Source organism: Bactrocera neohumeralis, chromosome 2 (assembly GCF_024586455.1).
Source record: "Bactrocera neohumeralis isolate Rockhampton chromosome 2, APGP_CSIRO_Bneo_wtdbg2-racon-allhic-juicebox.fasta_v2, whole genome shotgun sequence".
In the NCBI taxonomy this organism is placed as follows: Eukaryota; Metazoa; Arthropoda; class Insecta; order Diptera; family Tephritidae; genus Bactrocera; species Bactrocera neohumeralis.
Window position 1 is genome coordinate 62,041,755 of NC_065919.1, and position 19,233 is coordinate 62,060,987.

At 27.7% G+C, this 19,233-nt stretch overlaps 1 protein-coding gene across 1 annotated transcript in view; it reads right to left on the reverse strand.

Annotated features, from left to right (window-relative positions):
- Nucleotides 1–4,866: 4,866 nt before the first annotated feature.
- The window catches only part of LOC126767715 (uncharacterized), a 195,450-nt gene continuing 181,083 nt past the window's right edge, over nt 4,867–19,233 (reverse strand). Inside the window, 3 exon segments of the mRNA XM_050485261.1 lie at nt 4,867–5,709; nt 5,712–6,065; nt 17,480–18,408. Of these exon segments, the coding sequence (XP_050341218.1) occupies nt 4,990–5,709; nt 5,712–6,065; nt 17,480–18,408 (2,003 nt within the window). The 3' untranslated portion in view covers nt 4,867–4,989.

Genomic DNA, 19,233 nt, shown 5'->3' on the forward strand with positions numbered 1-19,233 from the left:
CTTATCACACTTGGGCCATATATTCTTCGGTATCCTAAAGTTGGGTTTTGATTTCCAAATGCTCTGAGAAATTTATTCAAAGTGTGAATAATACTCTCTTTAGATTATTCCCGGCGTGTATGGTATTAACTCCGCCTTGGATTCTTCTAAAAGTCCTCCCAGCTTGACCACTCGTCACTCGTTACTGTGATCAGTAACCCAAATTATGGATAATGGAATAGACCTCCTATTGAGCTTAAATAAAGCCTTACTGCAATTGTTAACTACGCTAGAATTAATGACTGGTGTCACCATAGTTATCCAATACGACACCACAGGCTTCCCTCTGCCGCTTGGAGGTTGCTATTATATCTCTTTCCTACAATATCTCCTCTCTATTCACGTCTAGAGGGTGTCTTCATCCGACAGTGACTATTGAATTGTAAACTTGAGAAGATATAGTGTGATTTACTTAAGTTTAGCTGGTTCAGGATGGCTATGTGTATAATTGATCCTGTTCCAACCTCCTATTTCCTTTAGTCTTATAGCAGAACTTGCTGCTACTTTCCGAGTAAAGGCGTCTATGTGTTGTTAATGCAAGAAAGCAGCTATGTGCAGCTAATGAGCGCATCAATCGGACATAAAAACTTCCTTGTCACCACCAATTCTATGTTGTCTGCATATGTCACCACTTTCACAGCTTCTCCATTAAGTTAAAGTAGTATTCCATTCAGCGCCACCATCCTCAAAAGCAGGGAAAGCACAACTTGTATGTATGTTGAACATTCGATATGGTATTCCCTGGGATTGATATTATGAGTAACCTTTCTGAAGCCTTCAGCATGAATGTTTGTGCGTTATCGTGTGTTCTTCTTCCCGGTTTAGGGAGGAACACCACTTTAACTGTTTTCTATCTTCATAGAATGCCTGCTTTGCTCATAATATGGTAGTTTCCTTTTTTTTCAATACAACAACAAAACCTTTGTATGTTTCTTTCTTAAATATAACCTCAAAAATTATTCGCCACAAGCTTTGAATTTAAAAAAAATAATTTTTTTAATTTCACATTTTATTATTTATTTCTTATATTTTTAAATGATCTCTCATTTACAATATGTATGTATATTTATTCACTCGCTAACTGCTGCATTATTTTGCTGTATATAAATACAATATATAATAATAATAGTTACAATCATTACAGTTATGTAATCAATCAGTAATGCAATAATAGTAGTATAATAATCATTTCATTTGCAACCATTTCTCAAATAGCCGAGCAAAACAAAAACCTAATATGCACTTACATAAGTATAATCAATAATCAATAATATAGAGTATATAGGATATATGTTTATAGTACACTTGTAGTTACTATAATTTATTTATAAGTAGACTTATAGTACTTGTGGATTATATGTTTATTTAATAATACAATCATATGCCTTGAATAATAATAAATATATATGCTTTAGTAAAGAATAGTCGCGCACACAAGTGTTCAAATCTATATACAAAGTTGCTAAAATTTTGCTCACATACGTATGTATGTGTATAATATATGTATATGAGCGCACATACATTTCATGTGGCTGTGTGTGTATTGCTATGTATACATGACACTTTTATCTGTATGAACATATTATAAACATATTATAACGGGAAAAATATATGATGGGTTTTATACGTACAAATATATAATATAGCAGACAAATTTGATAAATTATATTTTTATATGTAAGTGTTTACTTTATACAAAATTTACATAAGAAAATTATTTTTAAAGACTTTTTTGAAGCAATTTAAATTAGAAAAAAATTAAAAAAAAAAACACATCATTGTGAATAATTGTTGCCTAAACAGTAAATTTATGATTTTCACTACACACTTTGTGCTTAAAAATATTTTATTTATAAATAATAATATTTAATATTACAAATAAATTTTTATATTTGCAAAAAATATACTATATTTTGTTTATAATGTTTAAAAATTTACAAATAATTATTTATGTTATTTTTAAACAATTTATCAAAAACATTTTTTTTCAAATTCACAGTGAAATTTAAATTAATTTTTAATTATTAAATATGTTGTTTGAACTGTTAAAAAAGACTTGCGCAGCTTTAATTATTAATTAATTACACATCATTTTTACACAAATTTAATTATTAATTAATTAATTTTTAACACAAATTATTTGTGTAAATGCTTAAAAAATATTAATACTAAATTATAACTAATTCCTAAATTATAAAAGTGAATAATTTGCTTATTTTTAACACTTTACTTCTTTGTATGTATTTTTTATGATATTATAGATGTAGCATTAGAGTGTCGGTTATTTCAAAAAATTATCGTTTTTTTTTGCAACTGCTTGCTGAAGTTTCACGTTTTGCCCCAAAGACAAGGATTCAACGTAAACAAGCGCTTTATTTCAATTTAATCCTTTAGTCCGTGGCTAAATCATATTTCTTTCCAACTTTCATATTCCCATGGATATAACATTGGATTTTCAAATAATTTATATTAAGCAAGTAAGCATATAACCTTGAAAAAGTGATTTTCTAATACAAAATTCTACGTTCTACAATAAATTTTAATTTTAATAAATAAATTTTAATTTAATTCTAATGATTTTTTTTTTCATAAAACCACTACTTTAAAAATTATATGCAGTTAAAGTCATACATCAAATGTTCTCAGCATTCAAGCAAGTCATTTCCTCATGCTATGTTGCTCATACGACATGGTGTACTGTAGGTATACAGTACTTTTGATGCATAACTTCAGCAGCGTAGAACTTTTAAAAGAATGTTTTTTATAAAAAAAAAACATTAAGGCCATTTTGTAAATGCATTAAAATATCATTTTCTTAAAGTTGTAGATTTACTTGTTTAACGATCAAAAAATGTTTGCCTTTTTTCAGTTAAATCATTTCGGTTAGAGTAAAAAACTGAAACTTCAGCGTGCATTTGTAAAAAAAAAATCGACTTGGGGAATAATAGACACGCGCAAACCATACCTACACATACATACATATAATTACTTCCAAAGCATTTTTTCTTTTTTCATTTAAATTTTTTCAAACTAATATATTTTTAAACGTTAGCAATAGTTAAAACGCGCCGCCCACTAACCAATTTCACACGTGTGCTTTTAAGACTAGTTTACTTTTGCTTTTTGGATTTTTCATGTCTCACAAGATGTTTACTATAATGACTAACGTTAGCATTATTTTCACTTAATATTAATTTTAATAAACTTAAAATTAGTGTTAAAAAACTAAGTATTATAACGTATGCAAATTATACTTTTGATTCATTTCATGCTTTGCTGTTGTTAAAGTAATATTTTTTTATTTATTAAATAATTAAAATTTACAAATTTGTTATGTAATTTATTTTAATTATTTTTTTAAATTTTTTAATACAAATTTATTATGCTAATTTGATGCATTTACAAAATGTCTACTACTCTCTGAGCTGCAATGCGAGTAAGGAACTTTTCATAAATATTTATATTTAGAGTAATGTAGCATATGAATATTTGAATAAGGAAAAATAAAATAAATGAATATTTATAATAATATGTATATATGCGTGTAACTGTAGTTGAAAACCATACGACATGCAGACAAGTGTATAAAGTTGTAATTAATTGTTTATACAGGGTGACATGCTTTTTATGAAATCTATTGCATGAAAATTTAATAAAATTTTAATTTTTAATATTTTCCGTACTTTAACCACCCTTTTGAAAAAAATGCAATTTTGGAACACTCAAACGTATATACATACGTACATACATATCTTTTCTAAAGAAAACTTAAATAACTTTTAGAGTGAAATTTAAGAAGTAAACATATTACAGGGTGTCATAAAAACATTTATAACATTATGCATAATTTCAATAATGTAATATTATTTGAAAATTTCTAAATATAAGGATTAAAGGGTGTCATACATACATCATAAGTGAAAGTGTTGTTTAAGTATGGTAAATAAGTAGTGTTATTTATGGATAAATAAGAAAATATAAATCATATAGCTTTTGTAAGCGAAAAAAAAATACAAAATTTACAAAGCACAAAACAAAAACAAAAAAAAAATTGAAATACAGCGAAAAATTGTTGACGATTAATAACGAACAAAGCAACTGTAAAACAAAAACTATTAATTATAAAAATTTAATTTTTTAATTTAAGTTAAATTTCAATTTTTGAAAAAAAAATTACATTTTTGGAATTTTTGAAATTAAATTTTAAAATTTAGATAATATAGGAAGTTAAGTTTTAATTTTTGAAAATTATTTTAATTTTTTAATTTACATAAGTTAAATTTAAATTTTTGAAAAAAATTGCATTTTTGGAAGTTTCGAAATTGAGTTTAAGTTTAAGTTTTTAATTAAGTTTTAATATTTAAAAATTATTTTATTTTTTTCATCTAAAGTTTGTAATTTTTTTTGAAAAATTTTGCATTTTTGAAAAAAATTTTTAGAATTTTAATTTTTAGATAATAAAAAATTTGCATTTTAAGTTTTAGTTTTTGAAAATTATTTTAATTTTTAATTTAATTTAAATATGAATTTTTGAAAAAAATTGCATTTTTGGAATTTTTGAAATTAAATTTTAATTTTTAGATAACAAAACAAGTGAAGTTTTAATTTTTGAAAACTATTTTAATTTAAGTTAAATTTGATTTTTTGAAAAAATAACATTTTTAGAATTTTTGATAAAGAAATTTAATTTTAATTTTTAAATTGAGCAAATTAAATTTTAATTTTTGAAAAAGTTTATATTTTCAGCCTTTTTGCTAAGCAAATTTTGTATTTTTTTTTTTTTTTTTGTGAATAAATAACTGTGTCAATAATAACTAAGTGCGCGTATTTTTAATATTGAAAAAAAAAATTAAAAACAATTAAATATTTGCATACAAATTATACGAAACACCCTAACAATTCTAAACAAAAATTAAATAAATTAGAATTATATAGTGCTAAACACGCCGCTCAATTCAGGCTATCAAAAAATTCCTCCTCTTCGTCATCCGCTGCATTTTCATGTGTTTCCTCCACCTGCAGTTCAGCGACAACTGTTTCTTTCAGCCACGGGTCCAACGCCAGCTGACGATAGTAGAAACTATTAGCGCTGCCAGCACTACGACTACTCTCACTACCGTTATTGCGCGCATTCACTGAAAATTCGAGACTCTGCTCTACCTCTTCCACCTCCTCCTCCTCTACATCATCATCACATCCATACCCTTCAAAAGCAGCATCATGTTGCATGTGATGCACTTTGAAATCTGCATCAGAGCCAAAACGCGCTTTATTGCGCTCCGCCAGCTGACTGCGCGTCAACGCTGTGTTAAACCAAATATTCTCATGCGCCTCTTCGTCCTCCTCTTTCTGCTCCCAGCTGTCACTGTAATCATCATCCGCATATTTATCCAAACAACTGACTGGCGCTGGCTTGCGCTGCCACAAATTCAGTTGCTCACATAGTGGCGCGCTCTCCAACTCCTCCTTGATTGGATAGACGTCAGCACGCAGTTCGGGCAGCGCAATACGCGTTTGCTTCTTCTCAATGCTGAAATCAGCATCAGCGTTTGCCTCCTCGAGCAATGAGTCACTATAGCCATAATCAAAGGTCACCAGCAAATTATCGCTGCCACGATCTGAACTGCGCACCGATTCGTTCGAGTAGTAATAATCATAGCTGGGTATGCTATGACCTCCGGCAGCAGCGAGTTCATCTTCCGCACCCGTTGTTGTTGCAATTTAGTTTGCTCCTCCAACTCGTAGGCGCGCACAAAATTGCAATGGTCTTTACTTTTGCTTTTCAGCTGCAGATTTGCGCTCAGCTGGAGCGGCAGTGGGCGCGTGGCGTAGGTGGTGGGCGAGAGCGCGCTGCCACCGTCTGTGTGATTGTAAGCCACGCGATCGGCAGCTCCAGCCCCATGGTTATTTAAGGCGTGTGTCAACACCTGCTGCCATTGTTGTTGTCGCCAATTATGGGAGGTTGCGGCTCTGGCAGTACTCTCATTCGGTTTGTAAGCTGGCAGCAGCTCATAGAGCAGTGAATGCTGTAAGCGTGCAAGAAAGGCCAAAGGATTTGGTTTTGTTTTTGATTTTTGGAAAAAGTAGGGAGAAAATAGAAAATAAAAAAGCAAACAATTAATAAACGAGTAATAGTAGAGTTGAGCGTTTGAGGGAAATTGAGTGGGAGAGCTATTAATTTAGGCGTGTGGGTGCAAATTTAATATTCAGGCATTGGAGTCAAATCATGCAACACAAAGAAGGTGAACGAGCTATGCAGAATTTAACGGCTCCTTTGCTGAAAGTGTTAGTGGCACATAAACACAATAAAATTAAGTGAATAGGGCAAAAATATATAATTGGGAATATATAACAAAGCAGTAAAAATAAATAAGTGTATGTATGTATAAAGAGTGCCTGCCACACCGCGCACCAACTGCAACCAACACAGAGTTTTCGGGTTATTTACTTTTATAAATTTAATATACAAACAAAAATATTTACAATTTTACAATTGTGGCAGAAAATTGATTTGGCAAACTCATGATCACGTGATTTTAAAATTCAAAAATAGTTAATAATAATTTTAAAAATTCCTAATTTATAAAAAAATGTAATTTCGAAAGTTAAAAATTAATGATATATTTAATATTATTTTTGGACTAAAAAAATTAGTACTTTCAAAAATTATGTGAAAAAAATTAACCAAAATCAATTCTGTCATTTATGATATTTTTTTATCACGAGCATAAGAAAAAAATTTAGTTTAAAATTTAAAACTAGATATTTTTTAATTATAATTTATTATTTGTAATGCCAAAAATTACTGAAATAATACAAATTGTTTTGACTAAAAAATATATTAACTATTTTTCCAAGAAGATAGAATACAATATAATTTTATTAAAAAACTATTTTTCTATAATGTATTTAAAAACAAAAAAAAAATATTTCAACATTTTTTTTGGACATTTTTTGATATTTTTTTTATTAAGAAATAGTTTAATGTTTTAACTAAAAAAAAAATACTAATTTCAAAAGTTTTGCAAATAAATTTTACTTAGACCATGAACATTTAAAAAAATTGATTGAAAAATAAACATACATAACTTTTATTAAAACAAGAATTATTTTGATATTTTTTAAAATAAAATATTTATGAATAAAAAAAGATATTTCAATTCCGATATTTTTGAATATTTTTTTATTAGCACGAAGACTGGAAAAAAATTGAATTAAAAATTTCAAACTTACAATTATCCGCACTTTTTAAGATTTTCAAAAAAAAAATTAAAGAATTAAAAAAATTTATTTCAAAGTAGCGTTTGGTTACCTTGTGTAGCTGTAACTTCGAAAGTTGAATAAACGGTTTTTCCAAATAGAAAATTATAAAAAATAACAACAACAACTATATATGACGGAAAATATAGTCAAGTAGGTAAGGCGAAAAAGCTTTGGGAGGGAAAGTCAACATTTTAACAAATGAAACGTAAATTTTTTGAAAATTTTGAAAAAATTAATTTGTTTTATTTATGTATTTTTCAGAGACCCCCAACTAAGGTGATTTGTATAAGTGTGAAACTCTCCACAAAAATGATTTATAAAACTATTTTTCAACCACAAGAACGTTTTTGAAAATCTGTCGATATATAATCAGCTCAGGGCCTTTCAAAAGCTTTTTAAGAGCTGAAAGCTATTAAGGGTTTGTCAGTACTTGCTATAAAGGCTAAACATACATGTATTATTCAATTTTTCAGCTTTGTTTCAAAGAAATAAATAAAAGTTTCAAAACTTGAAAGTTCAATTTTAAGAGCTAAAAAAATTATGCTCCTTCAAAAATATATGATAATTACCGCACTAAATTCAACTTGCTTTATACTTTTAAAGACTACAGTTATGAAAAATATTTGAAAATTTCTGTAAAACTTTTTTTGAAAAATTAAAAAAAAAAAATTTAATATTTTGAAACATTAAAAAAAATCAATTTTTTTAGGCATTAAAAAAGAATTCAAAAATGTTTGAAAACTTTCTGAAAAATTTGTTGAAACAAATTTCGAAAATTTAAAAAAAAAATTTAAAATGTTTGAAAAATTTCTGAACGTTTTTGAACATGAATCTTTTTAAAAATTTATAATTTCAAAACGACTTCAAGAACAGATTTTTTAAGTGCTTATAAATTAAATATTGTGTATGTGTGGCCAGGGGCATAAAAATCCAGCATTTCTGTAAACCAAGTGAGTACTATGTAAGTATGTTTATATGTGAGGCCGTGGGGGAATGTGTAGGACTTATGTATAAAAAAGAAAATCAAAACCATAGGCGGCAATTCTAAAATATTAAAACAGAAATAAGCAGCGCCTGCATGAATATATATTTTTATGTGTGTGTATGTATGGTAGAGGAACTTATGTAGGTTGGATAGGGCAGTGCTCGGGGTGAACTAAAACTATTTTTGTGCTACAAACTACGACGCAACAGCAAAACGATAACGAAACCAAAAAAGAAAATTAAATTTTTGCAAGGAAAGTGGAGAAGAAACAACTAACTAAAGCAAATTACATACTATGTGCTAAGGAAACTAAAAACAAAATAAGTAAAGAAACAACAACAACTTAGGACGAAACGAAACTTACGCGACAGACATTTTCGCTTAAACGCAGCAAAAACGTTGGAGTAGTTGCTATTGTTGTTGTACAAGTACGTATTTGTAGGAGTTGTATGAGAGTTGACAGGAAGACAGGAGGCAGAATGAAGGATTAAGCCGGCAAGGCGTTAAGAACGGCAGCGCTGGCATTTTGTTGTTGTGCGTTTTAGTTGCATTTTGTGCGTAACAAAATGGACAAAAAACAACAACAAATGCGCGTAGCATGCTATTTGCTGCCACTAAACCGCTTCAGGTGACGCTCTCAGCGCGAGGCTTCCAGTGTTTTTGTCGAATAAAATTGTTGCTTGCTGACACATCCCTTGCGTCGTATTTCCGCTTGGTCCAGTTGAAAGTTACAAGCCTGCTGTACTACTTTCCTCACACTGTCTCGTAGTTGCTTGAACGTGTGTGTTTGTTTGTTTGTGTGCTCTTATTTTCAATACAAGTTGTAGTTGGTTAGCTTTTTGTGGTGCATGCAATCGGTTAAATAATAATTAACTGTTTTATGTACTCAATTTTGAATTTCTGGCCACTGTCGGTCTGGCAAGCTTGTCGTGTGGCCTTACTGTTACTGCCAATTTCAGTCAGTGTTGTTGTTGTTGTTAACACTTTTTATTTGTATTATTTACGTGTGCGTATTTTGTTTTTATTTTATTTTTTGTTTTGTTTTAGTACCATGTGACCACCCACAATCCGTTATTTACTCATACATCGCATTTTACATATGTTTAAGTGGCATTCGTTTGTTTCGATTCGGCCGTTTTATAACGTGTCTTTTGCATGCAATCATCAGCTGTTCATTGTTGTGACCAAAACAAAATTTTAAATATATATTTTTAATTATTTTCATTTTTTTTTTCAAACACAAATATTCGCGTGGTCCAGTTAGCAAGTTGTGTTCGTTGTTGTTGTTGTTGATAGTGATGTTGTAGCGCAGTAAAGTTGGTTTTTGTAGTTGTAGATTTGTGGTGTTGTGATATGGTGGTGAGGGGGACGGGAACACAATACACATTTAATTAATTAAATAAATTTATATTTTTTCAAATGATTTTTGATATTTTCATTTTTCAAAGTTATTTGCCTAATTTTGCCAAGCTTGTAATTAGTAGTAGTTGTAGTAATCATTAAGTAATCGATTTATAATTTAGTAGTCATTGTTGTTTTTGTAAATTACATTCATCAGCAATTTAGTGATTATTTGACAAGCATGCAAGAGTTAGCGGCGTCATGTAAGTTATACAGTTAAGTTTAGTTGAGAAGAAGACAAAGAAGAGAAAACGTTAAAAAAAGATAATAAACAGTTATTAAATAAATTGGATTAGAAAAAAAGTATACAGCATTAGTTAATATACATATATTACATTATTTATAAGAAAATTGTATATACTTTTGACAAAAATATATTATTTCAAAGAAAAAAAAATATTACTTAAAAAAAATATTTTATTAAAAAAGGTCCTAAAAAGATACTTTTACTTAAAAAGGTTTTAGAAAAAATATATTTTTTTAATTATTTTATTTAAAAAACAACATTTTTTTTTGAAAATCGTAGCAAAAACATTATTTATCAGAGCATATTTTATTTGACAACAAATTTTGTCTAAAAACCGCTACATAACATTTTTGAAATATTCTTGTAAATAATTATGTTTTAGAAATAATTTAAAAAATATTATTTATAAGAAAACATTTTATTTCCAAAATAAATTTACCTGAAAAATACCATAAACATTTTTAAATATTTTGTAAATATTTTTTAAAAATAATTTACGTAATATTAATTAAAAAAATGTAAGAATTTTTTGTATAAAGTTTTGTGAATATTTTTTTATCTTTATACAAAAATAATATTTAGAAAAACTTACAAATATTTTATGAAATATTTTTCAAACAATTGTTCACAAATGTATGTATGTATATATTTTTATAAATTAAAAAATTATTTTTGTAAATATTTTTGTATAAATATTATTTTTTATAAAAAGTAATAATATTAAAAAAATGTATAAATTTTTGGAAAGAAATATTTACAAAACAAAAAAATAATATTTATGAAAAAAAATTTTTAAAAAACTTTATATAAAAAATTTATCATATCATATCATTTTTTTTAATATCATTACTTTTTATAAAAAATATTTTATTTCATAAAAAATAATAATATTTTTTAATTTATTACAAAAAATAACAATTTTTTATCAAAGTCGTAAGTCATATTTTCTGCAAAAAATATTTTTTGGAAATAATTTTTTGTTTCCAATTAGTTTTTTGGTGAAAAAAAAATATTTTTTTGAAAAAGACTATATAAAATATTTGTAAGTAAATAATATCTACTTTTTTGAAAATAGTTTTATTTTGCAAATAATATCTACTTTCTTGAAAATAGTTTAATTTAGGAAATATTTTTTTTTTAATTATTGAATTAGTTAGATAGAAATTTTATAAAATTAAAAACTTTTTTTTATATAAAATTATATTTTTATAAGAAAATATTTTTTTTTATTTCTAAAACTTTTTTGTAAATATTTTCTTTTCTGCAAATAATATGTTTTTTAATTATTTATACTTGTCAAAAGTATTTTTTTATATTTTTTGTAAATGTTTTTTTTTTTTTTTTTTTTGTAACCATAAATAATAAATAATATTTTTTTATTTTTAATGACAGCTTAAAATGAGTGAGTTCATTTACTTTTGTTAAGTTTGTTAGTGTGTAAGTGAACGCGAGTACGCGCGAAACGCTGAAATGATATTGAAAGTTGAGACAGTGAAATGAGAAATGCTCGAAATGAGTTATTAAATATTATTTTGAATAAAAAAAAGAGACACTACTTGTTGAATGGTAATAGCGCTGAAAATTTAATACAACGTTTAATGAAACACTAATTATCCTAACTAAAATATAAATTGCTGACTGTTGTATGAGATTTACTAACTGTATGTGGAAAGTTGCTGCAGCTTTTCAAGCTTTTTTTTTTTTTTTTGCTCAAAATTTTCTAAATCGTGCTCTAATTTTTGGATGGACAAAACTCGATAAACTTTTACCTATATATTTTATTCGAACGATATTTTATTCAAACTATAATTTGGTATCTATGTAAAAGCTTTAAGACAGCACTGTCCTCCATAAATGAAAATATGGAGGAGAAATTTTGTGTATCAAAGCTATTTTACTGAAAAAAATACTCGAAATTATTCAAAGAAAATATTTTTGAAATCAAATTCGATGAGATGTTATCAAATTGGTAGTTACAGCATTATTAGAATGATTCTCTCATGGATTCTGGTAATAATTTTAACATTTTACAAATTTATCTTATCTTAAAAGAAATCTTCAAGTGAGAACTCGACATCTCTTGTGAGTCCATTTGAAAGACTTTTGTGGATATTTCGGGTCTGAAACGCAAATTTGCTCGGCTCTTCCCGATAAAGCTGATTTTTTTTTTAAGAGGGCCGTAACAGAATCCCGTTTCCACATTCATGGAGAGCATTTAAATGCCAATGAGACATGGGTTTATGAGTTTGACATGCAAAACAAGTCAACCATCATCGGAATGGAACCCGTTTTCAGTCGATTGAAGAGATAAAAGAAAATTCGCTGAAGGCCATTCTAAAAAGTGCTTACGAAAAGTGTCGAAGGACTGGAAATATTGATGAATCTTTAAATATTAAGCGTTTAATTTACAATTTCCAGGTACTTTTTACTGTCACAATGTATAGCCAAGAGTATAGGGTGAGGTCGAAAAGCAACATTTTTTCAATTAAATTAATAGTTTTTTTACTACGTTTACATACATTATGTGAGAGCGTCTTTGGTTCGTAAATCTGCAGATAGTAAAAACCTCAGTTTCTAAATACTGAAAGATGGCATCGGAACTCAGTTCCCACGACAGTCGGGTCTACGTAATCGGAGTAGAATCGAAAGGATACTTAGATTTTTTGCTCAAAATTATTTGTTGCATGATTTCGGCCGATAGAACAACAACAATTCATTTATTGTTTCTTTTGAATTTTTTGAAAGCAGATTATTTGGCTACCTCAACAGTTGAATTTCTTTAATTTTCAACAAGGCTATTTTAAATAATATAACATAACCTAACTTTTGCTTTTTAGTAAACACTAAATACTGAACAATAGCATAATAACAAAAAAAAAATTCTTCATAAAACATGATTCCAAAGACGAAACAATAATACATATATAGTATATGTATAAGTTAAATAAAATAACAACCCATAAACCACTACTCACTCAACTATACAAATGAAAATATATGAATTCTATGTAAATATATATGTAAATGTACGCCGTTAACTATTGCTGCATAACTGAATGATCTGAATAAAATAAATCAGTTACTTACACATACATACATATACAAAGTAAAAATCGAAATATAATATTTAAGTGTTATGAATGAGTATGCAGAGAAAGTTCAAAAAACATTTCGATTTAAATACACAAAAGTTTGGTAATATTTTATTAATAATTATAATTATTGTTTTAACATAAAATTAGGATGTGAGCATAGTTAAAATTAAAAAATATATTTAATTAAAAACAAAAATATTAATATTTATATATATATTTATTTTTTTCGCTTCGTGTGTTTCCACTGCTACACCGGCAAGTCTTGAGCTTAATGCAAAACGCGCGTAAGTAAATATTTATGTAAAACCCATAAATCTAATATTTGCTTCATGTTAACGTAATATACAGTTATTTTTTATATATATAGTATTAAAATTAAGCGCATACAAGTTAAAAAAAAGTTATGATTATAATAATAATAAACATTAAAACATAAAGTATTGACATTGAAGTTGTAAACTAGTTGGATATTTGTTATTATTTAGTAATTACATAAAATAATACATTTAATACATTTCTTGTTGCTATTTATATTTATACGTATGTATGTATATGCAGAGGTTTCGCTTAGGCGAAAGAAAAGAAAAAAAAAGTGTTTTATAAAGTTTAAACACAAAAAATACAGTTTTATGTTTAATTTATACAAATGACTGCCAACAAAGTGCCTGTGTTTGTTGGATGTATTTATTATAACTTTTTTATAGTTAATTTCTTTTAATTTTTCTTTTTTTTATCATTAAATACAAGGTGAAACGCAGTCTGCGGCGCCTGTCATGTATTTTTTACAATGTATGAGTGTGGTGAAAAACGATTTCGTTTGCTGCTAGTTCAATTTTGTATGGCTATTTGTGTGCATAACAGATTTTGGTCTACTACAGCAAAAACAAAAAAAAAAAACAATCGTAAGATGTTGGAAAGAATTATTTTGGGTCAATAGGAGAGCATTAAATAAACGATAAAGGTGAGCCTTAAATATACTATTTAAATAAAATGGCATAACTTTTTTAAATAAATGAAACTTGAGACAGCGTACGTTTCATATAATAGTATACAGACATACAAATAATAAATTTTACCGATGACAAGTTATTCATAAGAATTTCATTAAAAGAAAATTGGCTTTAACAAAGTTTTGTAGAAAAAACCTCACACATTTCAATAAAACTAATATAAAGTTATGCGCTTTTATTTGGAAAAACGAAAACAGTTATAGTTTAGCGTAGTTTTCAACATAATTTTTCGCAGTGTGTTTGGTACACAGTGAAGTTATAAGTTATATATGTATGTATAAAGTTGAATTTGCATTTCAAACTAGATAATGCAACTTTACAATATTGTTCAAGCTTGCAAAGTGCAAGCAGACACACAGTACTACTCAAAAAACGACATTGAGCGATATAATAACTTCAGAATCTCAGAAAAAAGAACAAGCACTTTTCAGTTAATAAAAACAGTTCGGTTTGAATTAAAGAAATTATTAAAAAATTATTGCAGCTTTCAACTGTGCGCAACTGGATGATCCTAACGAGACCCTTACATGCAAAACCGAGTATGCCAGCAAAGAGAAAAATGTTTCATATATACATATTTCCAAGACAACTCACCACTCCACACATTTTAGTTTTTGAAAAAATTTTGTATATGAGTATTTAAAAGCACATTTTCTAGCTTAGAAATAAATTAAAAAGTATTAAATAATATAAATTGTATTTTAAGACAAGACCCTACAACCAACGTATTGAATGTATTTACAGTTAAATGAATTGAGCACTGGGGCTAGAGTTTGCCTGAGAACTTACGGCAATTTGATTACAAAAACTGATGTTTTGGAATAAGAAAATCGAAATATTTGATAAAAAAAACTAATAAATAATTAAATAAAAAAACAAATAAAATAAAAAAAATATAATAAACAAAAATATATTACAAATGTCATATACACAAAAAGTTGTTTTAAAATATTTGAAGAGAAAGAATTAAAAAAATATAATTATTAGAAAAATAAAAAAATTATAAAAATTTAACATAATAAAAAAAGTATATAAAATTAAAATAACAAAAAAAGTAAAAAACAGAAAAATATTAAAACAAACAATATTAAATAAAAAAGTTTATAAAAAAAGAGTTTAATTAGAAAAACTTTAAAAATATAATAATAATAATAAACTTTTTAGAAATCAGCAAAATACGTTTTAATTAATTTTATTATTTTTTTTATTTTAAATTTTATTTTAATTTTTGGTTGAAAAAAAATTTTAATTAAAATAAAAAATTAACATTATATAATTACATAATAAAAAAATTACAAAAGAAGTAATTTATACAAAATGTATTAAAGGTAAATTTTTTATTTTAATTTTACAATTAAACATTTAAAAATTTAATTAAAAATTAATTGAATTAATTAAAAATTATTTGAATTTACAAAAAAAATATCAAAAAATGTAAAAATGTTAAATTTTTTTCATTTTAATTTAAATTTAAAAATTAAAAGTAAAAAGCATTAATTAAATTTACAAAACAAAATTCATTTAAAAAAATGTAAAAATGTTATTATTTTAAATTTTAATTTAACTTTTTGTTCAATTAAAAAAAAAAATAATTAAAATAATTTTGAACTAAAATTAAAAAAATAACATTTTTACATTTTATTAAATAAATTTTTTTTTGTAAATTTAATTAATATTTTTTATTTTTAATTTTTAAGTTTAAATTAAAATGAAAAATTATTTTAATTTCCAAAAAAATTAGTTTTCAATTTGAAAAATATGTAAAAATTAGTTTATTATTATATGTATTTTTAAAGTTCTCCTAACTAAATTTTTTTTTAACTTATTTAATTTTTTACAAAAAACAAATTTTAATTTCTAATTTAAAAAAATTATTATAATTAATTTATTAAATTAAAAATAATTGAACTCACAAAAAAAATAGTAAGAAAAATTTAAAAGTGTTATTTTTTTAATTTTAATATTTAATTTATTAATTAAAAATTATTTTAATTTACAAAAAAAATTTGTTTTCAATTAGAAAAATATGTAAAAATTTGTTTATTATTATATTTTTATAGTTTTCCTAAATAAATTCTTTTTTATAAACTTTTTTAACTTTTTACAAACAAAAATTTTATTAATTAAAAAAATTAACATTTTTAATTAAAAAAAATTATTTAAATTAAGGTTTTTTAAAATTAAAAATTTGAAACATTAAAAATAAATAAAAAACTAAAAAATAAAATTAAAAACGAAGGGCCATACTGAATTGAAACACTTGTGTTTGCTATCAAATTTGTTAGGACATTTGATTTTGGATTGAAATTATAGTCAATTTAAAATATAAAATTTATGATTACGTAATATTTGGAGATTTTCCTTACAAATGCGAAGTGCGAGCATGTTTCTTTTGTAATTTAATAAAAAAATATTTTCATAAAAAATTGTAAGCACTTAACATGCTACAGCTTGCGAGTTATAAAATTTTAACAACAATATTTGTGAATCAAGAAAAAAATATTATTTTCACCAATATCAAATTCAAAACCCAATAGTTTATGCAATCCAGCCACCAGCGCTCAGAATTAGTTTAATTTACATCATGAAATATATGCAAGTGAATTGTTAAGTATGTATGCATGTATATATGTATGTATGAATGCATGGTTGTGTGTATACCGAGCGTGTTGTAATGCCGATGAGTCTAAGCGTTATGCTAGCCTGTACACAAGTAATTAATGTTGCTTTAATGCCCACACACTTTCACACTTCAAACAAAAATTGGAAAAAATAAATAAGAAAAACAACAAAAACAAGCAGTATAACAATTGCTGAAAGTTAGCACATTTTAGCCAGAATACAGACAATTCTAACATGTTTGTGTGCTAAGACTTAATTTAGAGCAAAATGGCGCGATTTGCAAACGGCATTTTTAGCAATAATTCGCGTTTTGTTTGTTGTTGTGTTACTTGTGTTGCATTGCTGCAATGTTTGAATGTGTATGCATGAGTGTGTTTGTAGGTATGTACATATATGTGTATGTGGATGTTAGCAGCTAAAATTTACGTTTCTTCACCTTGTTGTTTACTATTTGCCTTTTAGTTAAATATAATTCGTTAAATTAAATATTTTTTTGTTTTGTTGTTTTTGCGTAATAATAATGCTATGCGTATTTACGTATGTATGTATTTATGCGTTCATGTAACGATTACTAAATGTAGGTATGTAGCATGTAGTAGTTTTCAACGAACAGCGTTCAGCGCAGCGTAGTACATGTATGTATGTTTGCTTCCGCATGTTATTTATTTAAATTTGCTTTTGCTTTTTTGATTGCGTTTGTAAATTTTGTATTTTAATTTTTTAATTTTTGTTGTTTAATGCTAATGGTTTATTTTTTTATTAAATTATGCTTTTAGATTTTAAGCCAACCCAAAAAAGTCGATTTTAAAGTGCGTACCTTGCCACTATCGCTATCGCTCTGCTGATGTTGCTGCTGTTGTTGTTGTTGCGGCTGGTGCTCCCCACTGCTAGCGTCTTGCGATTGACTGCGGCTCGCTATGCGTGCACCCACCACCGAGGCACTGCTGAAGCGGCGCGCAGTCGCACTGCTATTCACCACACTTTGACCAGAGCCAGCTGTATTAGTGGCGGCAGCGGCGGCGGCGGCATTGCCACCGGTGGCGCGGCGCAGAAATTGTTGCGCACCATAATTGCTTGTATTCAATTGCGTGTCCTTGCGCAGCGTTGCATTTATATGCGCTGCTATGGCGCTGGGCTTTGGCGTGCTACTCACAATGTAGCTACTCGCCGAGCTGTTGGACAGCGCAGTGGGCGAAGTGGACGTTAGCAGCGCCGAATTGCTGTGATTATGGTTGTGCGCCGTGGTGTAGGCCGAGATTGTAGGCGATGTGCAGGAGAGATCACTGCTACCACCACCACCACCACCACCATTGCTGCTGACGTTCGAATGATGATTATGCTGATGTACACGCGACAAAGAATCCAAATGACGTACGCGTGAGGTGAGCGATTCACGCTTTAGTTTCGGTAGTGGAGAGTTTTGTAGCACTCTCGGGGACGGAGTTGGTGTCGCGCTGGCGACTGCACCAATCGGTGACTTCGAGGTAGCATTTGACAAGTGATGCGTCGCCAACGGTATGGAAGAAGATGTAGAGCTGCGACTCGTATTGGTGCTCAACGATGAGTTGTCTTTGCGTATACTTTGTGCGGAGTCGGCACGTTTCAGACTGTTCGGTGATTTGCTGTATAACAGATTGCCGGTACTGCGACACAGTGACGACTTGCTCGACGAGTTCGAGGTGCCGTATGTGTGGGTGGAAGGAGGTGAGCGACCTGCCGTAGATGGACGTCCGGTGGGTGGTTTGCCTGCGGGAAAATTTTAGTAAACGATTAATTTGAGAAAAAAAATTTTAAGCGTAAGCGTGGCATTTGAATTAAAAGAAAAATATTTAAAAACAAAAAAATTAATTGTAATGTACAACAATAAAACCCTTAAATTCGGCCGCATCTAAGCTATACCCTTCACAGGTGCTTTTCTTATATAATGAAAGAGTATAAAAAGTTCTTTATCTTGATTTTGGTCGGTTAGTTTGTATGGCAGCTATAACCTATAGTGGTCCGTTCTGAATATTGTATTCGGAGATTATACCGTTGCCTTAAATAATCATCCACGCTAAATTGTATGAAGATCTCTTGCTAAATAAAAAAGTTTTTCTTACGAGAACTCGATTTTAATCGGTCTGTTTGTATGGCAGCTCAATGCTATAGTAGTCCGATCTTAAAAATTTATTCTGAGTTTGTAGTGTTGCCTTAGATAATAATCCTTGCCAAATTTCTTGAAAATATCTCGTCAAATAAAAAAGTTGTCCATACATGCACTTGCTTCCGATCTTTCAGTTTGTATGGCAGCTGTTCGTTATAGTTATTCGATCTGAACAATTTTGACGGAAATTGCGTTATTGCTTTAGATAATAATCCAAGCCAAATTTCATAAAGATATCTCATCAAATAAAAAAGTTTTCCATACAAGGATTAGATTCCTATCGTTCAGTTTCTATGATAGCTATAAGCTATATTGGTCTGATATCGGCGGTTCCGAGAAATTAGTAGCTTCTTGGGGAGAGAATGACGCACGAAATCAAATTTCAGAACGATATCTCAAAAACTGAGAGACTATTTCACGTTCAGTTC